We start from the raw sequence: 21176 nt of genomic DNA on the forward strand, positions 1-21176 counted from the left end.
AGAAGAAGGGGGGTCCAGCGAATTGGCTGGCACCTCCCAGATACGTGGCATTCAGTTCGTGTTTGGACATCAGGAGGCGGGGAAAAATAAAAGAGCGCTGAAACAGAAATAATAATGAGTTCGGACTCATATCAAAACCGAGAATGAAATCGCTCGAGATCAACAACAACTGGGATTTATTAGAAAACCCGTAACAAAAATTGATAAAAAACAACAAATTTGGTTAACAGTTATAAAAATCTCGAGGGAAATTTAGTCGGCAGTTTCTGGCTCCTTCTTTATCGAGGATTCCGACTTTGCCGCTGGGGCGAGTCTCGGTCTCTTCGCGTCGTCGCGCTTTCCACTGCTTCTGTGCTTGGCTCCGCGACGTTGCCAATTGTGTCCACCATATTTCTTCGAGGGTTCGCCACCGGATCTCTTACTAGACGAGGGGGCTAGTGCTCGTTGACTTGTCGAGGGCTTTTTCTCTTCGTCGGAACCGGAGTCCGAGAAGAAACCATTCTCTTTAAAGTCGACATACTTTCTCTGCACGTGATATCGACCTTCTTGGCGAGGCCGAGAAGGGTCGAGGTATTTGTCCATGTTGGCGCCGTAGTACGGGGAATCATCTTTTGGATCAGATTCCGAGCGATTTCCCACTTTCGAGGTTTCTCCGGCCGAGGAAGACGGATGCTTCTGATGGCGGGAAGGACACAAAAGAGGGTGATGCTCTCGTTCTTTGGAGGGCATGGACGGATCACATCTGACGCAGAGGCGGTGTTTCGCTTTGCAGAGTTCTGGCGAGCCATCGCAGTCGTTCTTTCCGCAGATGAGACATCTTTGCTGAGTAATCAGCGCCAGACGTTTCGATTGCAGATCGAGGTGCACGTCACACTGGGCTGCGTCATGAGCTCCACGACAGTAAAAGCAGATTGTGGAACTCTGAACATTACTGAATTAAGAAATGATCTAATAAAATCACACTACGTACGGTCTTTCGGGCTTCATGAAGCTTTCGCTCCTCAATTTCAGCAACCTTTCGATTGTGAGCACGCTCCGAGGTGGTACCGATCGCTTCGATCTCATCGAGGGCTATCAGGACTGAATCATCGTGGTCTGCGCCTGGTTCGAGGATTTGCTTGAAGCTATCCTGATCCTTCTTGATTCCAGCCATCTGGATTTTCAGATCTCTAACCTCAGTGGCCGTTTCCATCGATGACACCTTCCGTGCGATATAGCTTCTCAACGAGTCGTAGACTCTGGTGATTTTCAACGAGGTCTGTTCGAATTTTTTCCGATCGAGGGAACCTTGCTTCAAAAGCAGCTCAACTTTCTCATTTCCTTTTCCTTGACTTCTGGAGAGACGGCGTTGATCGATCGCGATCCGAGTCAGCTGCTCCAGGAAGATACCCATATTTTTGGAAATACCCTGGAGAGTTGCGATCGGGGCCAATCTCTCAATCATATCGGTCCATTGATCGAGGGAAGGAATACGATCAGTCAGATCTGTTTTCTTCGCGAGGGCCTCGAGGTCGGTCTTTGTCGCCAGCACTTCGAGATCTTTCTTGGTCACGTATTTGCCGAGGTCATCATGGGTGACTGAAGCTGTCGAGATGGTTTCGAGCTGATCCGAGATCTTTTTCAGCATCGCAAAAATCATGGGAATCGTCTCTGATTCTTGGGTAGTGTCGAGGAGTTGAGCAACGGTTTCTGACGTCTTTCCGTCGGTCTCATCACCGGATGCGGACACTGGATGTACGTCCTGGTCCTTATCTGATGAATCCTGCGAGGGATCGACGTCGTCAGCGTTCGAGTTGACATCAACGTAGAACGCTGGAGGACCGAATAGAACCTGCTCGTTTGGCGGCGGGAGATCGTCCTCATTTGAGTACGATTTTCCGGCCTCATCGAGGATATGGTTGTCCTCTCCTGAACTTTCCCCTGAAAAAGAGATGATTTAGCCGCAATCCAGCGTACTGAATAGCACTAACCATAATCGAGAAGCTCTTTTTCGGCATCTGTTCCGGGCTCCACGCTGTGCAATCCGAGTCCGAAGACTGGTGGTGCGGGCGAGGGTTCTGGAAAAGAAACCTAGTCACTCTCCACTCATTATCGATCTGTTTTTACCTTTGCCGATCTCAAGAAGCTCGTTAATACGTTGCTCACTTATCGGGGGGCATTGGATCAAGGCGATCGGCGGAAGCTGATTGCGAGGGACTTGATTGTTCACTCGCTCCTGGTCGTCAGTTGTGTTAGCTGCACTCATCGTTTTATGCTAAATCAATACAAAAATAATGATTAATTCACTGAGTCGTTTACGAAACAGATATCGAACGGGGTAAAAACCGAGTTACTGAATTACAAGCATAAATGAGTAGTGGAGGACACAACTTTATTACGAGGTAAAAATGAATAATCAGGTCTTTCTGCAAATTATGACGGCTTCCATTTGAGTGAAAACATCCTTTCGAGGGTTCCCGATTGGAGCTTGTGATGTACCAAGAGCATCGCTTTTTGGGCGATTTGACGGATTTGACAGAAGTCTGACAGTCCGAACGCTTCATGTTGTGACAGTAGCGAGGGTAGGCATCCGCAGTTCATATCGTTTTCACGAATCAAACTCAACGAGGACAATCGTGAAGTGGAGTACCGAGGGCGAGGAGCATTTACATCAACATAATCCAAAATGGCTACGTGATAGGCTACCCACCGGTCCAATGGTGACATATCCCGAGGGATACGTGTTCCAAGAGCTTCCGGAGTCTTCTGGAGGAAAAATCCGCCGTTCAACTCGAAAGCCCGGACACTGTGCTCTCGACAACTCTCAACTTCGACGAGGATCCAAGTTGACCACACACGATTGCGTGATGCGAAGGCGTATGCTCGAATCATCACTTCCATTGGCATTCGATCTATCCGAATCTGAAAACTAGAGGCATCATTAGATTAAACTGTCTGCTTTTTCTGGCTAACCGTCGTTTTTTCGAGGTATTTGTGCTCATTTTTGCTAGAATTCACAATCTCAGATGCCCAAGGGCGATTGACATCGAAATTCGGAGCGCCAACGAAACTAACTGACTTCTGATCCGATTTCTCAGAGCGAAAAGTCCCCTCGATGGAGCGAGAACCTGGAAAAAGTCGATGTAACCGCCCGATTCGATCTATTTGGATACTTTTGCAAGTTTCCTCCTTTCTCAAACACGAGGGATGTCTACCGAATTGATCCATGCCCGCTTAACGATTGGCCAAAGGGTGCTGTTACCTGAAATAAAAGTTTAGCCGCGAAACACCGGTCTATGTAAAGCGAACAGAACAAAGATACAAACATGCAAAAACACGCTGGGGATCAATGAACACATAAAGGGGGCATTTCGTGGGAACTTTTATCTCATATAACGACAATTATATCTAATGATTTGTGACTTCTTTAACGAAATCCCGAGGGATCTCGTTCCGGCGGTGACGAAACGCTATTTTGCATCGGCAGTTACTCTGAAAAACGAATCTTTCATAGTAACGGAAAGAAATCACGGGGGCGTTACCATCATCTCATCATTACGTAACGGAGCTGTTCCGGTCCAACGGAATTTTCAGTTAGCAAACTTCAACAAAAAACAACAACGAGGTGAGAATATGCGAGACTTGAGACGAGGAACCTGAAACACGACCGATGTAAATGAGCTTGCTCATCTTAAACGACTACACCGGAAGTGCGTACAGGTAACACGCAAAGTGCGTCAGCTGCCTGCTGGCTCGAAACTAGCTAAGAAAAAATTATGCGTACTTTTTCGAAACTCTCAAATTTCGCAATTCTGACCTACATGGCCATTTTCCTTGAAGGAAAAGCCTTTCCAGGCTGAAATCTACCAAGCGACAGTGCTAAAAACGTACAAGTAGTTAGTAGAACGGCCAAAGAAGCTCAAACGAGGGCTTCTAGAGATTCCAGGTTGAAAATGCTCTTCTCAGAGACGATAATCCAGACAGGGTTTCAGCGCGGGTGGGTTCCGAGGGCCAATAATTTTGGGTACGACTAGTCGAGGGCAGCTCAAAGAGATGAGCCTCGATTTTAATATCCTCCATCATTTTTCCTTCACGAAGACCATCGGCGATTACCGCTGCGAACGCGAGGGCTTGACACTCCGGTGGATCAGAATGATCGTAGAGAGGAGTATCGTACCACGGGTTGCATTGGCAGCGCGGACGATCCACGGGAGCCGAGTTCCGCAGCCAAGTCGCGAATTCGACTTTTACGAAGAATCCTCCGTCCTAAAATACAAAACGAGGCTGAGTCGAATAGTGCTTTCTCACATGTGAATGTGGGCCTTCGGGGCATCCAGGAGGTGGTCGAGGTGGGTTGATGTGATACAGAACGAACTTATCATCTACCCATTGGTACCACTTAATCGCGTCCTCCGAAAAGGACTCGAAATTGAGCGGGTCGTAGTCGACTCGTACCGACAGATACGGAGTACCGTGGGCATTGATCGAGTGAAGACTGAATCCGATCGCTGGGAAATCGAAGGGGGCACTGTTCGACAGAGGCATTCTGTAGGTAACTTAATACAACGGTTTTTACACGTTTCTGTGATAAATCAATGAAATGATACGATCTGATTAACGAAAGTTCACTTTGAAAAAATAGTGAAAAGACCACAAAATTCCAATGATTCAAAACGGAATTGCGTAAAAATTTATAGTCCGAGGGACTCTAGAGGCTGATGCATCCGAACTGTTACGAGGGCGGCGCATCCTTCACTCCGATTTCATTATCATCCGAAATCCGTCATTCGAGGAGATATCAGAATTTCTATGTTTCTAACGAGCATGATGTATTACTGGACTCTGAATTCGAGGGGGTCGGCTGAGATCAGAAGACCTTAGCCTATGCCTAACGAATCATCAGCGAAGTAACTTATCAAGTTTCCGAGGCGGCCGGGTGAAATTTCATCAAAATTCGTATCGGAGCCGTCTTCTCTTACGAGGAGTTGGCGAAGAATACGAGGGACGAATAATCACGAGGTCAACGGGCTCTTCTAAATGTACAGAATCTGGAATCTGTCGTAACGGTTCGAGTGACTCATTCGTGTGTTCGAGACGCCTAAAATGAGCCTAACCTGTTCATCGATTATCACAAATATAGCTGGTTAAAACCAGATATTACCCCAACGTGGAAGACGAAAGTGAACTGGTTCAAAGAACAAGTTTTATTAAGAAAAATTTAATAGACACGTTAAGGAGAGTGAGATTGGACGAGGTATTAGGCTGATCAAGACGTCGTTGAACGCGTGAAGATGTGAAAATGTCCAGTGAGGCGGAAAAAATGCTGTCACGAGGGTGGCGAGGAAAATTGAGAGATCTTGGAAGCGAGGTTGCAACAAGATTGGAGTCTATGGAGTGGATTCAGTAGGCGTTGCAAGCAGAAGGGGCAACTGCGCCAGACTGAGCTGGGGCGAATTGGAAACCTGTGCCGGCTTCGTCATCTGAATCGTCTTCTTCGCCGTTAGAGTTGGATGGGGGAGTATCCGGATCGGAGTCCTGACCGTCCGAATCCTCTGACGAATCAGACGACTCCGAGGAGTCTCCGTAAGTAATAGACTGGAAAATCTTGATACGTTTTCGGATGCCTCGAGCACTCAAATCTCCGTTGGCCACGTCGCCACGGATTCGATCCATGATCTTCGAGATCTTCTGAAACATTAGGTGACGCTGGGATATTTAGGTGTGACTGGGTACCGCATAATTAGAGTAGCGTCTTCGCGCAATGCGAGGGTCCTTCTCTTTTTTGGCGGTTCCAAGATCGGAATCTTTGAGGCGTTTGGCTACGAGGGTGCTAATCTCTGCTCCGAGGTCGGCCTTGAACTTTCCGTTCAATAATTCGAACAGAGAGTCCTGAATGCGAGAGCTGGCTTGAAGCTGCATCTCAAAGTGTCTCATGGACACCATAACCAGTCTCAGACCGGAAATCAGCATGTCGTAGTCGGCACGGCTCATTGTCACACCTAAAACACCATCATCTGTAATTTCTAGCTCGAATTCTGGTAAATCTCACGCTGTGGTGGTTCCGAGGGCTGATTGAAGCCTTGCGGCGGGTCAGATCCGTTAGCCGACATCGTCGATCTCGAGGGTCGCTGAAACATAAATGATTCAACTATGCTCGGATGGAACAATGACGAGAAACTGTCACGGAAAAACACGGGCAAAATAAGTTAGAATTCGAAAAAAGAAACTACTTGCGTATACAAAGGGCACAAAGGTTCGAGATGACGAGAGATAGTCCACGACATCAGTTGAAGGAGTCACCTTCTCAGACATCACTGGCTAGAGCTCTACGCGAGAAGTTTCGCCGCAACACGATACTAAACCATCTCAAAGCTAAGCGAGAGCTTTCTATGTAGCGATCGAAACCACCACTCTGAAAGCAAGAGGCTTTGGAATCATAACGGATTCCGTGATGTAATTAGTTTGACAATATAGTGTATTCGTAAGCTGATTACGGTCTCTCTTAAACGACTATCATTCTCATCGGTTCTTTGTAAGTCTCGAGGATCTACTAATTTCAGTGTAGTTCGTGATAGAGACGAGGTATTGGTAGCCTAATAAGGCCCTCCGCTTGCCAGGCGGCCGGCCCGTTAATCTACCGATCCGCTTAAAATCGCTGCAAAACGGCTAAACCGAAAGCTTCAACCTCAAGTCTTACTTAGAACAAAACGAAGACTCGAATGACAGAGAGGGTCCGTAATCAAAAACGACTACCTACGGCCACTAAGAGAATCGAGGGAGAAGGAGGAGTCATACAACGCCGGCTTATCGCTGTCATCTGCCTATACCGCAAACTAAAGCACCACATAGTTTATTCTCTTTCTCTCATCCAGATGTGGTTATCGAGTGGATTTCCAGATTGGTAATACTGTCGACAACGGTTGTTAAACAACCTTCAGATTTCAAGGAGGTATTCACAGTCAGTAATGTACGAAATAGTACAAAAGCCACGCGACCTGACGTGAAACTGCCGAAAATCCGGTCTAAAATACACCAAATCCCATGCGGGACAGCGAGATTCTAAAAAAGAGTCTGTGCTACAAGAATTCCTTTGCAGTTCGAGGGAAACGTGCCCACACTCGCCCACTGGGGGAGAATGTAAGTCTATTTCGGTCGAACTACTCTCGATAATGAACATCTTTCACGAGATACTCAGAGTTCCGTGTTATGTATGATCAAATATCTAGGATTCAAAATCGAAACTCTGATTCCGTACTTCATACACATCTTCCAATAGGCGGATCTGATAGCACCAGATCTGGTCCCGAGGGTCTCATAGTCAATGGCGCCCTGGAGCAGTGGGTCCTAGAACCCATGCTCCGGGGGGCCAGAGGATTCGAGTATATCTCCGCTCCGAAGGGTCTCACTCGAAATCGAGGGATATGCTTCGGTGGAGGCTACACCGAATCGCTGACTACGATAACCTTTGAACGTGATCCAGTACTAGAAACTCTCCCCAGAGCGTAATCCACGCTCCGGGGGGCCAGAGGATGCTCCATAGGGAGTATCCTCCTCAAATCCTGTAACCGGAAGAGCATACGAAAGACACTCTCTCGCACTAACACGGCCGACTATCCTATAGCTCATTGGGGACGATCACCGGATAACCAACCTTGCGGCCGGTTACGAGGGTGAGCGGGCTAACAAACCAGAATAACCGGGTTGACTGTTTCAGTTCACGTTAGAACGCTACTGAATATGTCGGTCGCCGAAGAGCATGCACACTCTTCAACTAAGTCTTCTGGCAGTTAGGTCAGATTTCGTATCGATGTGTACAGAGTCGGTCGAATTTCAAATTGCATGTATCCGAGTGGAGTAGGCCCATATGGGGCTCCGATCTCGATACGAAATTCAACGTGCCTCGGTGAGACCGAACGATCTGGAACCCATTCAATGCATAGCTCTCCGAATCAAATTGAACGGCTGACTCGCTAGCACCAAATGCTCCGCAGGAGGGAATGGTCGTCTGAGGATCGGCAGTTCAGATGCTTGAAAAGCGTCTGTCGAACCAACGAGCTTAGGCGTAGTTCCTTTCCATTGGAGGTTCTAACACAGAAGACAAGTGCGAAATTACTCAAATTTTTCTGCGAAGTAGCGTCTTCTTGGGATAGAAAGTGGATCGTAGTGAGTCGATATTATCTAATAGACCGCTCGTTATCATATCAGGTAAACAGAGGGTACCGACTGCTCGATCGCTTCGGATCTACTCACAATGCAGCGCTTGCGCTGATGTTTTCGAAAGTAGGCATCAGCCTTAACCCTTCAGAATCCTGCTACTAAACCAGTGGGTGTTCGAACAATCGATGAACTAAATCGACTTCCTACCTAGAAGTCTGAAAGCGAGGGAGCGAATCGGATGAAACACGAGAAGAATTGACTAGGTGTATTATCGAGGTGAGGGGGATTCGAAAGACTCGAAATACATCGAGGGAGATCAAATCGCCGAGGCTCGCATTAACACCATTGGTCGAACTTCCAGAATTGCGAGGGTCGTGAGGTCGAGGAAATATCGCCATTTCCTGTCGAGCTCTAAACCGGAGCAATAGAATACTATCCGAAGGCTCGCTTGCTATCTACTGACGGCTTACGAAAATTCTGAGTCCCGATGATGGGCCAGATACAGTACGTATTTCCGCTAACTGTTCTCAAACGACTACCAAATCAAACGATAAGGCAAGAACAGACTCACGGAACGTCTAATGAATCTCATTGGAGCGTGTTAACTCGAGGGGCCGTTATACGAAAATGGCATACGCACTGATTCGTGGCGTACCTTACTCGAGGTTTCTGTATTCATATGCCGACCAGAGACCCTTGCCGGCAAGACGACCACGGTTAGTGGATGGGCGCCGCTAGGGGGAAACGGGTGGGACACAGAGCTTACAGTCCCTAACTAACGCAGAAAATGGAGCACCTGAGGCGGGACAGGGACTGCCCTCCGAAGGGAGGAGTCTGATCGTCTCTTGCCTGGCATCTCTTTCGCTAGTCAATAACACGAGCCGATAAGCTCAAAACCGTATCTGGTGAACCAGTCGGGCTTCACACGAAGGGGCCAGCCTGCTCGGTACTTAATTCAACACGTTCGGCGGGTCGGAATTAAACCGATGAAGCCTAGGGGGCTGAACAAAACCAAACCGACCCAAGATCCCATGTACGCATCAACATTCCGAGGGATCCTTGTCCCACGAGAGGGGTCGTACGCAGTAAAAACTGCTGACCGCTCGGGTAGGGAATCGGTTATCGGGACTGCTCGCGCTCCGAGGAGCTGGAGACAAATGCCGATAAACCATCAAAAGGAGCATCCGAAACGCCAAAGTCATACACGAGGTCGAGGACCCCCAGTTTTTCATATCATCCTTCAGTCTAAAAACTCGGCTTCCCGACTGCTTCGCTGCCTTACGGCTGCTTAGCAGGGGTTCCGGGTTCTCAAACATCCAGACAACGTCTTAGATCCGAGGAATCGATTGTAGGGTATCACTCCGAATGCTGTAATTGACCATCGACCCCTTTCGGAAGTACAGAATTCATAAGAATTCCGTAAATATCCGGCGAGGGGAGAGGGCGAAATCAAAAACTATCCGGAAAGACGTGACTACAATAGACACTCAGATCCGCAAAGAGACTCCCTCCGATCCAGCAAGCTGGCATGAAGGGACCTTGACTTATTCAACGACCGTCTTTAATGCGATCAGTCGGCTGCCAGTACCACACCCTCCCGCAAACAGACGAATCTGTGTTAAAACACAGCAAGAAGCGGCAGTACCTTTCACCAACTTAACACAAAAAATAAGAGCGGAGAACTATAGCCAAGTGGCTTCATCCCGAGGGAGAAGCGCCAAACGAGAACAATCCCCTTCGAATTCCAGCACGAAACGACATCAGCGACCAACATGAGACTTCTGGTCGATTTTTCTCAGTTTCCGAATGGTTCGGGGCGAGTGAAACGCCTCGAATTGCTTCGAGGGGTGTCGGAATCGCGAGAACCGTTCGTAGTCCCGAGAAAATCGAGGGAAGTTGACCAGCAAACGACATCCGAAGCCACAGGGCACGAGGGAGCCATCCAAACCAATCGCGAACTTCTGATCGATTTTTTCTCAGTTTCCGATGGGTTCGGGACATACGAAACGCCTCTAGTTCATCACTCGAACGTCTCCGATGTGATCTGTTAGCTAGAAGCACTACACCCTTCCGCAAACGGACAAGTCCGTGTTAAAACACAGCAAGAAGGGAGCAACACCGTTCACTAACGTAACACAAGGGATAAGACCGAGAAAGGAAACCTCAAAGCGTGTCGGAATCGCGAAATCCAATCGTAATCCCGAGAAAAAAGCGAGGGAAGTGGACCAAACAGCGGCAAACGAAGCGGCGAAGCACGATGCAGTCAGAGTACCCAATCCGTAGAACTTCTGATCGAATTCTTGCCCGCTTCCGGTTTTTTCGGAATTTTCGAAATATTTCGAAATCCGAAAAAAATGGGGAATTGGGGAGGAAAAACGAGGGAAGCGGGAGAGGGCGATGACAACTGACGCAAATGAGCACGAGGCAATCAGAGTACCCGATCCGTAGAACTTCTGATCGATTTCTTGCCCGCTTCCGGGTTTTTCGGAATTTTCGAAATATTTCGCAATATTTCGAAATTCGAAAAACGGGGGAATTGGGGAGAAAACCGAGGGAAGCGGGACCGGGCAATAACGACTGACGCCCACGAAGCTCGAGCCATCCATTTGAGTCGATACGAGGTCGTTCCGATCGATTTCCAACCAATTTTCAGAAAATCCGTTGCGAAATCCTCGAGGAGAGCGAATCCGAGGTTGATGTGCGAAGAAATCGAGTGGAATTGGGAAATTTCGCCGGGAAATTGAGCGGAATGCCGAAAAATATAGAATTTTCCGAGGAAAATTCGATTCTTCAGACAAACGGCGAATTTCGAGGAGAAAAATCCGAATTTCTCGAGTGTCCGAGTGTTTTCGGGCCTTTTCCGTCGATTTTCTAGCTGGTTTTTGCGAAAAATCGCGAAAACGCCGCCGAAACGCGAGGGAATGATGCAAAAATCGCGACGAAATTCGCGCAAAAGTGGGAAGGCCTAAAGCCGCATCGCGGCGCAGCGCTTCGCACTAGAGCGCAGTTGCTCTCCAAATTTAAAGGTGGGGCCTTAAATGGCGCCAAATTCAAAAAAGGGAAGCGGAATTTCGCGAGAAAAAGGCAACAAAAAGACCGAAATTGCGAAATGCAAGGAAGTTTTCGCCGTTCTAATGTATTTTCAAGGAAAAACACGAGAATCGCAGCACATAAAAAATCGAAAAATCGATTTTCTCGGACAAAATTTAGGCAAACCGACTGATTCGTCCGTGTCGAGGGGAAAAATCGATAACTCGAAATTTTCCGGTCTAGCGGATAAAACCTGGTCTAGATGCACCAAATGTGGCCACCCCTTCTGTCTCCAGAAGGCCGCCGGTAATGTGCCGAGTAGGGTGGGAACATGAGCCCAATTTATACTTCCGATTGGTGGTTCAGTGGATTTAAAGGAAGTGCCCGATGTGCTGACAACTCAAGTATTTACAAGAACCATTTATTATAGGGAAAAAGCATGTCCCGCGAGGAACTGCGTTAAAAACCTATTCGGTTCTGCCTTTTACAAAACAATAGAATTTAAAGGGAAAAGGGTTATCGAGGGAATATAGTAGCGGCTCTGCAAGCGACCGATACACGTATCGGGGGCTCTCGAGGGGCTACAAGACGCTCTCTAACAACTTCTCTTACAAAACACAATAATAATAACTCTTAAAAAGAGAACAAACAACACTAAATTATAAATGGCTTTAGGCCAGTCGAGGGGAGTCGGTCGAGTACGGTCACAGTCGTTTAGCAGGTGTGCGCGTGGCGAGACCAGCGGACGTCGGAAACAGCGTGCGCCTTTGACTGGAGAGACGCAGACACGACTAAATGGCGGCAACTTGAATTGTGGAATATTACTTCCGCCTGAAATGGGGTTAAAGAGACAGGGAAGAAGGGAGTTAATTAACAGAAAGTAAAATACGTAATAAGTATAAACTAAATTAGAATAATTTAGTAATACAAATTACATTTTAGTTTGGAGTGGGACAGGAATCTGATTCGGGGACCAGGAGACTGTCAACAAGATCAACTGAAACTCTGGATTTTCAAAGCCTTTCGATTCTAGTATTTCTACAGTTTTACCGTTGAAACAAAAGTTCCATTTTTCAGAAACTTGTTGATTAATCCCATACAGAACCCAGCTAACATTGGGAAAAGTGGAACAGGCTGCATCAAAATAGTGACATGAAATTCGGTAGCTGTGCAGCATATCTGAAAATCAGAAACTTATTCAGATTGCTATTTTCTATTTTTCTGAAAAATTACCTGAAATGCTAGTAAAAAATACCGAAAACTGTCCAGAGTTTTACAATGAAAAATGATAATATAGGCTCCAAAAATGTTGAAAACTAGTGAAATACACCCGATGCAATGATAGAAAGTGATAAGCCAATGCGGAGTAGAGAAGTCAATTTCAGACATTGAAAGGAAGAAAAAAGGAACAGGTAAAGAAAAAGAAAAAACACGAGTAATTAGGTGGTCAAAAAAAGGGAAACGGAAGTTTTGTGTATTTCTGAATTTTTTATTAAAAACAAACAGATGAGGGGTGTTCTCCTAATGGAATGTGAGACGAAAACATGTTTTTGAAGCTCAATTATTCCTATGTCATCCATACCGGCATGATACTATTGAAATTAAAACAAAAATATTTTAAAACAAAATATATTTAATAAACAAAAAATAAAACAAAATTATAAGAAGAAAACTATTGAATCAAAAATGTAAAAAGCGCTCAGCAAATGGGTATGTTATCATCAAGAGAGTTATGCCCCGAAAGATGGTAAAGAGTTCATCGCGCTGTGAGGAATTGAACTCGCAACATGCTGTGCGTCAGCGGCGTGTGTAAACCACGAAGCCACGCGGGCATAGCCCAGTAAAAGAGGAAAGGGAATAGACAAGGCGATGAAGAGGAGTGGACGCACAGACAGACACTCTGTCGTATTGAGTGGAGAGACGGGTTAGACGAAATTGTTTCAAGCTGATTGTGTACTCAAATAGCTGAATGCGTATAAGTAATTGATTTTCACAACATTTGAATAAAACATTGATTATCAATTGTTCCGATTTTTATTTTTGAGGTTATACGCATGCATCTGTATATTCGAAATCTAATAGTCATGGGGTTCAGTTCCTTCTAATCATTTTAAAAGAATTTTGATCTTTTATAGTTCATTCATCGATAAGATGATAGAATAAATTGAACATTTCATTGCTTCTCTATGTCTACACTATCTTTCTTTGATCTCTACCTGCGTCTCTTTTCTTCTGTTATGATGCAATTTGCTTGCACTTGGAGACAATTCATTTGATCTATATAGAAAATGAATTCTTCTGATTCTTCTTTCATTTCTAGTCCATTAATTTGCCAAGTTTGCGGACAAGACGCTCGAGGGAATCACTATGGAGCAACGACTTGTCGGGCTTGTGCAGCGTTTTTCAGGTGAACAGTATGAAAATCATCAATCATCAATTCTGATCATCAACAATTTTTCAGACGAGTAGAGTCGTCTCGATATGTGAAACCATGCACCAAAAGAAACAGATGTGATTTTTTCAAAAATGGATTTTTCACGTGTAAATATTGTCGACTTCAAAAATGTTTTTCAGTTGGGATGAGTTCTGAAAGTGAGTTGTTGGAGAGGGAAAAATCGAAAGACATGTTTTATTCAGACTTCCAGTTTGATAGAGATGGTTACAACAAAGCGAAAGAAGTGGTGAAACTGGGTGCAAAGATTCCTCCTGTAAGCATTTTGTAAAAGAAGACTCCGTCACGTTGAACTGGATATCCAAGAATGTCACCTATGATTTTGGGTACCCACGAGTTTTATGCCTATTTTCAGACCATGGACGTGTTCTGCGGAAGATCCAACTTTATTGTTTTTTGTGCTCCTCAAACATCACTCTCTTCTCCAAAATACTCCAAAAATTTCATTGATCTCCAGTTCCTTCTGGATCAAGCTTGGACTGTTCTCCGACAGGTAATTCCACAAACTGAAACAACGTCTCATTTGAAGTCTCAGGGCTCAGAATCCCCACTTCTTGCTAAAAACACGCTAGGAAAACTAGCAATTGGTCTTAGAAAGATTCAGGACGAGAATCCCCTCCTAGATCCAACCACTGTCGAGAAGTACGGGAAGGATGAAACATTCGCACAATGGGAATATGATATTCTAAAACTCACTAGATGGCTGGCCTACTTTGACGATTTTCAGATGCTTCCACAAAGTCTCCAGGTGATATTCTATAACAGGAACGTGTGAAAAAGTGCGTTGTTTTCAGATAAAAATGATTCAAGGAATCTGGAGTGTATGGAGGAGATTGGAAAGATTGGCAAGTATTGCACTTTGTGTGAGAAGGAAAATCAATGAGGAAACCATTCGAAAAATGAAGAATGATACATTGTTATGCAATTGGAATCAGATGAAAATAGACATGTCTTGGTGTTCGAAATATTCGGTTGACGAGTTAAAGTTGTGAGTCTTTGAACTTCAAATTTTTATTTATGATTTGGATTTCAGTTTCATGGAAATTCACACTGAAATCCGATTGGATGAACTAACTCGAGCTATGATAGAACTCGAACCAACAGAAGTAGAACTGTCATTTATGCTTGGCCAATTATGTTTCCAATACGTCGGGAAACGATTCCAAGGGGAGATTCTGCATATTGGTGACAAGTTTCAAGAGATGTTGGCGAATGATCTACATGATTATTATGTGAATGAGTTGAAGAGACCTAATTATGTAACAAGATTAGCCAGTATGATGAAGATAAACAATCAGATTCAAGTTGGTAGTTCTGCTCATCAACATATTTTCTTCATTCTTTTTTCAGAGAAACATCTACAAAAACCGAGAGAAAACCGACTTGGCAATTCTGTTCGATGTTTTTAATTTAGAATTTTCACACCCTGATATGTTCATGGATTTATGAGTTTTTCGAATAAAACATTGATCTCTTTTAATACATTCAAACGAGTTATAATTCTGAATCACACAACCGAAAACGGATTTGGTGGTATTTCCCTGTGGTCTTTTGTTGCACTATTGAACTAACGACCATTGTTCCCTTTCTAATTCTGCGTCTCTGCGGTCTTATCTATCCATTTTTCTGTCTGTTACCTGGGTCTCCGTCCATCTCGTTGCGCATGACGTTTTTCATTTGTTCATAATACTTCTCTCATATTTTCAAACATGTACAATCCATCTATAACTTCACATTTAACGTGTCGGGTATGCGGTGAATCCGCTCGTGGAAAGCATTTCGGAGCAGTTGTCTGTCGAGCGTGTGCTGCTTTTTTCAGGTTTTTTAGTAGCTTTGAGTAAATGTTATTGTTTTGAGTTTTCAGACGATCTGTCAGTTCTCCACTGGCAAAATCATGTAAAAATGAATACCGATGTAATTCTTTCAAAAAGGGATATTTTACATGTAAATACTGTCGACTTCAAAAATGTTTCCGGGTCGGGATGAGTTCAGAGAGTGAGTTCTTCACGTCTGAAAACTTTTCAGAATTGTCAAGTTTTCCAGATTTCCAATTCGATAGAGATTTGTATTTTAGTCATCAAAAAGCTGATCTTCTGAAGGGAAAGGTTCCGCAGGTAACTTGACCACACTAGTTGATTGGATACACATAACTACAATTTTCAGTCAATGGACGTATTCTGCGGGAAGTCTAATCTTATCATTTTCTGTGCTCCTGGCTCTTCATCCTCTCCTGATCCTACTAGAAATTTCATTGATTTGCAGTTCTTACTGGATAGTGCTCTGAAAATATTCCAAAAAGGACCTGCTTCGCCAGTACATTCCAAAAATCAGTTGTCAAAATTATCCGTCAGCCTACCTTTTGTTCGAGAATCCCAACTCCCTTATCAATCGGAAAACATGACATATGGACAAAAGGAAGCGTTAGATCTTCTTCAATTCAACATCTTGAAACTTACAAAATGGTTGACCTACTTCGATGAATTTCAGAAGTTATCAGATACCTTGAAACTAAAAATGCTGCAAGGAACATGGTCCATCTGGACAAGACTGGAAGGATTAGCTAACACTGCTACCAGTATCAAAAGAAAACTTCACGAGGAGACAATAAAACAAATGAAAAACGACACGTTGATATTCAAATCGGATTCGATGAAACTTGATATGTCATGGTGCTCGAAGTATGCTTTGGAGGAACTGAAGTTGTGAGTCATTAAGGAATAGAAACTATATATTAATGTTATGTTTAGCTTTCTCCCGATTCCAACCGAAACTCGTCTGGATGAATTGACTCGAGCAATGATAGAACTTGAACCAACAGATGTGGAGCTGTCTTTCATGTTTGGGCAACTATGTTTTCATTACGTTGGGAAGAAATTTCAAGGAGAGATTCTACAAGTCTCTGAACGATTTCAGGAGATGTTAGCTAATGATCTGCATGATTATTATGTGAATGACCAGAAGAAACCTCATTATGTCAGTAGGCTGGCTAGTATGATGAAGATAAATAATCAGATTCAGGTGAGCCTTCTAAGTTTCGATTAGGACGATACACACAGTTTTATGTTTCAGAAAGAAATGTACAAGCACCGTGAACGGGTGGACGTGGCAATGGTATTCGATGTTTTCTGTGTTGATGTTTCTCATCCCGACATGTTTCTAGTCTAATGAAGTATACCTTTTCTTTCTGTCGTACTTTATTTGAATACGAAAGTATACCGCGAGCAACGAAACAAACCAAACACTATTTTGTTTTGTCCTTTTCTTTTAATCCCTAGGTTTGTATCTCTGTCGTCACGGGAGGAGTACGTCTGGTTGTCATGGAGAAAATGAGAAACCAATGAAGAAGGAATCAAAATATTCATCTGGGGTGGAGCTACTTGGGTAACAGTTTTGTGAATTCAGAATATATCTTTGTTACGAAAATAAAAGCTTAGAAATTTTAATGTACATTTTCAAATTGGGTTTTCAGAGGATCACATGGATCAGATATTCTGGAAATCTAATTCTACCCACAATTGAAACTAACGACCTATATTGAAAACTTCGATAGTAAATTTCAAACAAAACATATAAATTTTCAGGATGTTTCCCCAACTTACGTATGTTTACACACGAATTTCGGGATAATAATAGTGTCTGAATAATTCACCTCACCTTTCATTCTTCTTCCTTCCCGAGTCGTTCAAAGACCAACGAAACAAAATGAACTTTGTCTAGTTTCCCGCATGTCTCCCACTGTTTCTCTATCTGAGTCTCCACAAAAGTCTCTCTTTTCACCTGCCCGTAGTCACCGAATACACATTGTAACTGCACTTTATTTGCCATTGACTCTGACTGTCTTTCTCTTTTTTCTTCCTTTCGTTCAGGTTGAAAATCGACACAAATTTCGCAATATTTTGCAATCTGGCATGTTCTTTTATCTCTGTTTCTTTTATTGTCAAATTAATCATATCTTCTTTCTCTTCTCTTCTTTTCTCTGTCAGAACAAACCAATTACTGACATTAGGGATCGAGAGATAAGGGGAAACAGAGATTCAGATAGTGAAAAAGAATTATAGATCATATGACATCAGAGAGAGAATTAGAGAAGCAAACGACTTTTTTTGTCATCATTTTTCTTTTTTTTCTTGGGGAAGTCTTCTGGTTGTTTTGTGTTACCATGGAGGTTTTAGTATACACAATTTGGTCGTGTGCCTCTTTGAATAAGAGATCGGATTACATGAATCTCTCAGCTTACTCGGTTGGAAGAAATGAGAAGGAGTGAGAGTAGAATGGCCATGAATCAAAACTCTCTTTAATCTTTTCTCAAGTTTTCAATCTTCTCGAGCCATCTATCCTTTTTCTTTCTAACCACCTGCGTCTTATAACTTCTCCCTTTCTCAGTCCACTTTTCTTATCACGTCGTGGTTTATGTCCCTCTTTACTACGGACGGCAGACCAATTTCGTGTGAAATAGTAGTTTTAGGAATCTTTTATTGGAGTTTCTTTTCCGGAAATTTCGAAATTATTTCTGTGTTTTAGCTGTTTGTGCTTTTGTTCTAGAACTTACTATGAGTTTTTCAAGAAAAATTTGCGTCATTCTGTTTTTAATCAAGTTTTTTTTTAATTTCTGTGTCTTTTAGTATGTTTACAAACTCTGCAATTGGTCAAACATCTAATTCGAGAAAATAAATTTGCAACTTTCAAAATTTTGACGTCTACTTTCTACAGTACTTTATGATCTACCGTAACCTATTCCTATTTTCATGGTGCTTTTTAGAAAACTATTAACTTCTAATCAAAAGAAAAATCTCTCATTTTTTCTAGTTCTTAAAGTTCCACAAATTTAAAAGATTTTCAGCCACTTCCCTTCTCCCTCAACTTGCTCTAAATCTGAAAATCGAAAACTGAATCAAAATGTCGACTGACACATTTTCATCCGATTCTTCCACTTCCTCTCCATCCACTTCAGACCCTCCATCTCCCCCATTAATAGCAAAATGTCGTGTTTGTGGTATGCCTTCTCGTGGCAACCATTTTGGAGTTCTCTCTTGTCGAGCTTGTGCCGCTTTTTTCAGGTACGTTCAGCTTTTTTTGAAAGAGCTCTGAAATATTCCAGATTTCCAGACGGTCATTCGTACAGAAAAAGGAGTACAAGTGTCGACAGAGGAATGTTGGAAAATGTGATGTCAGTGGGAATGATAGGTATGGGAACGATGAAAAAAGAGAGATTAAGCATAGAGAATTTCAGATATCAGTGCAGGGCATGTCGGCTGAAAAAGTGCAAGGAACTGGGTATGACACCAGAAAGTGAGTTTTTTTTTTCGAAAATCTACGAAAAGTTGTACGTTTCGAAATTTCTAAGTAAATGACGTCTCACATTCGGAAAACTGTGACCTACTTTGTGTCTAGACGCTTGTACATATGGCACAAAGTCGATTGACAAAGAAAGATATAGAAAATAGTTTTTTGTATTGATAAAAAAATTCCCGGTGTTTTTGATAACCGAGATAATGCAATAACACAGTTCCGGTTTCAAATATTTTCAGATGTTCAAATGGATAGAAATTCGGAATCTTTCGATGAGTCAATGTCGTCAGATGGGTCATTCAGTTTAGCATTGGAACCAGTACAACACTCAACTCTTTATCAAAGTCTCAAAAATCCGAAAATTCTGATAGATGTTACACCGACTATCAACAAATTGAAAACAGTGTTGGCGAGTGTGAGTTTTTCTATTTTCTGAAGAAAAAACAAGATAAAATAAAAATAGAAGGCTTGAAGGGATAAGAGATATTAGAGCAAAGCTATTTTTGGATTTACAATATTTGGATTAATCTCTATTAGTTCAGACCTGACAAAGCTAAAATTAACTTTTGGATTTGGGGGAAAAGTTATTCTTGCTACAGACTGAAATTAAAAATTTTTAAATGAATTGTAGAAATTATTGAAAAAATTGTTCTTCTCCAAACAGAACGGGTTTTCTCAAAAGTTAGAGTTGAGTTTATTTTTCAAAAATTCCCTCTTTTTCCAGTCAATGCCTCCTCTGATCAATGGTGAATATTTCAAAATGAACACCCTTGAACGCATGAAATTCGCACTCTGGAACTACAGATCGGAACGAAAGTTCGGAGATCTGAAATTCGAAAAACAGATAATTGTGGAAATACCGAATAAAAAGTGGGAGTGTGATTTGATACGAATAGCCAACTGGTTACTACACTCGGAACATTTTCGATTGTTAGGACTGGAAGAGAAGATGGCAATATTCAAAAAGATTTGGATGCGATGGAGGAAATTCGAGAAATGGTTGATATCAGTTGATACATTTGGACATAAAGTTTACAAAGAGAACGTGATTGTTTGTTCAAATTATAATGCAGCAAATCTAAATAAGGTGCAAATCGATTACTCGAATATCACGGATCGATCAAATGAAGAAATGAATCAGTGAGTTCAATAATCAGGGGAGAAGCTGAAAAGATAGATTATTTCAGACTATTCGGAAAACAACTGTGGCGAATGCAACGAGAAGTCGCAAAACCGTTAGCGGAACTGTCGCCATCGACGATTGAGATGACGTACATGCTGTGCCAATTAGTTTGGAATAGTTTAGGTGAGTACATTTGTAAAATTTGGAAGATATTTTCAACTCGATTGGGGTAGCCAGGAAATACAAAATATTGATTTTTATTATTGGTAACTTTGGATAGCAGACCTTACGTGCAGTAAAATACACACTTTGGCCTTTTTCAGTTGAAAATTACTTTGATAGGGTGTTATGGTATCGCTGATTGTACCACAAAGTAAATTATGTATATACCATACAAAACAAAGGTAGAGCTTCATTTTTATAGTTGACTAGTTTTTTGTACGGACACTCCCTAGAGAGTTATGGTCATTTTAAGACGACAACTCAAAAATAACTCTATTTTGCACTGAAATGGTGATTTGAGGGAGAAATTGCTTTGTCGATATGCAATTTGTTTAGGGTGTGTCCGTACAAAACAGTTGTTAATTACAAAAAAAGAAGCTCTGCCTTTGTTCTGTATGATTTATACATAATTTACTTTTAGTGATACCGTAACACCTTCTTAAAGTTGGTAATTTTCAACTTTAAAAGACCAAATTGTATATCTTACTGCACGGTACTGTATCTGTAGAAATTGGTCTGTGCGATATGCTATAACCTCTCCCTTTTTTCAGACATCGAACTAGACAACTACTCAGCCGATGTTGGCGAGAAATTCCTGACCGAGATCTCCGAAAATCTACACGAATACTATGTACAACAAAACATTCAAAACTATGCTTGGCGCCTTCACAAACTTATGAAAATCGTGAATAATGTGAAAGAAATTGAGCGGGAGCGAGAGGAAATGATGAAGTTGGCCGAGCTGTTCGATGTTTTCAAAATTAAACTCTCTGACAAAGATCTCTTCATTTGTTGATTGAAATTTTAAATGTAAACGATATCTGACTGTCGGATTCTAGACCATTAGCTCATAGCCATCAATATGTTTGTTACCTCAAATCATGTACATACTTATTTAATAAATATTTCTAACATCCCCAAGAG

General features: G+C 42.8%; 5 protein-coding genes across 5 annotated transcripts; 3 read left to right on the forward strand and 2 right to left on the reverse strand.

Annotated features, from left to right (window-relative positions):
* Positions 1-252: 252 nt before the first annotated feature.
* GCK72_019878 (uncharacterized protein) lies at positions 253-3207 on the reverse strand (the record flags this gene model as incomplete). Its single annotated transcript, XM_053733272.1, has 6 exons — positions 253-921; positions 971-1920; positions 1971-2057; positions 2107-2254; positions 2479-2901; positions 2953-3207. 6 exons carry the CDS (start codon positions 3205-3207, stop codon positions 253-255), a joined length of 2532 nt encoding a protein of 843 aa, XP_053582185.1.
* A 705-nt stretch (positions 3208-3912) lies between these two features.
* GCK72_019879 (uncharacterized protein) lies at positions 3913-4524 on the reverse strand (the record flags this gene model as incomplete). The annotated part of the gene is made up of 2 exons (XM_053733273.1): positions 3913-4245; positions 4288-4524. 2 exons carry the CDS (start codon positions 4522-4524, stop codon positions 3913-3915), a joined length of 570 nt encoding a protein of 189 aa, XP_053582186.1.
* An 8930-nt stretch (positions 4525-13454) lies between these two features.
* On the forward strand, positions 13455-15067 carry GCK72_019880 (uncharacterized protein; the record flags this gene model as incomplete). Its single annotated transcript, XM_053733274.1, has 8 exons — positions 13455-13573; positions 13628-13758; positions 13804-13874; positions 13974-14111; positions 14154-14366; positions 14413-14606; positions 14652-14922; positions 14969-15067. The coding sequence occupies 8 exons, from the start codon at positions 13455-13457 to the stop codon at positions 15065-15067; spliced, it is 1236 nt and encodes a 411-aa protein (XP_053582187.1).
* A 260-nt stretch (positions 15068-15327) lies between these two features.
* On the forward strand, positions 15328-16783 carry GCK72_019881 (uncharacterized protein; the record flags this gene model as incomplete). Its single annotated transcript, XM_003116356.2, has 6 exons — positions 15328-15437; positions 15483-15613; positions 15662-15732; positions 15782-16320; positions 16366-16636; positions 16688-16783. 6 exons carry the CDS (start codon positions 15328-15330, stop codon positions 16781-16783), a joined length of 1218 nt encoding a protein of 405 aa, XP_003116404.2.
* Positions 16784-18514: 1731 nt separating this feature from the next.
* On the forward strand, positions 18515-21048 carry GCK72_019882 (uncharacterized protein; the record flags this gene model as incomplete). The annotated part of the gene is made up of 7 exons (XM_003116480.2): positions 18515-18675; positions 18725-18802; positions 18849-18907; positions 19147-19322; positions 19632-20047; positions 20095-20213; positions 20804-21048. The coding sequence occupies 7 exons, from the start codon at positions 18515-18517 to the stop codon at positions 21046-21048; spliced, it is 1254 nt and encodes a 417-aa protein (XP_003116528.1).
* Between the last annotated feature and the right edge of the window lie 128 nt (positions 21049-21176).

This window comes from Caenorhabditis remanei, chromosome V (genome assembly GCF_010183535.1).
Source record: "Caenorhabditis remanei strain PX506 chromosome V, whole genome shotgun sequence".
In the NCBI taxonomy this organism is placed as follows: domain Eukaryota; kingdom Metazoa; phylum Nematoda; class Chromadorea; order Rhabditida; family Rhabditidae; genus Caenorhabditis; species Caenorhabditis remanei.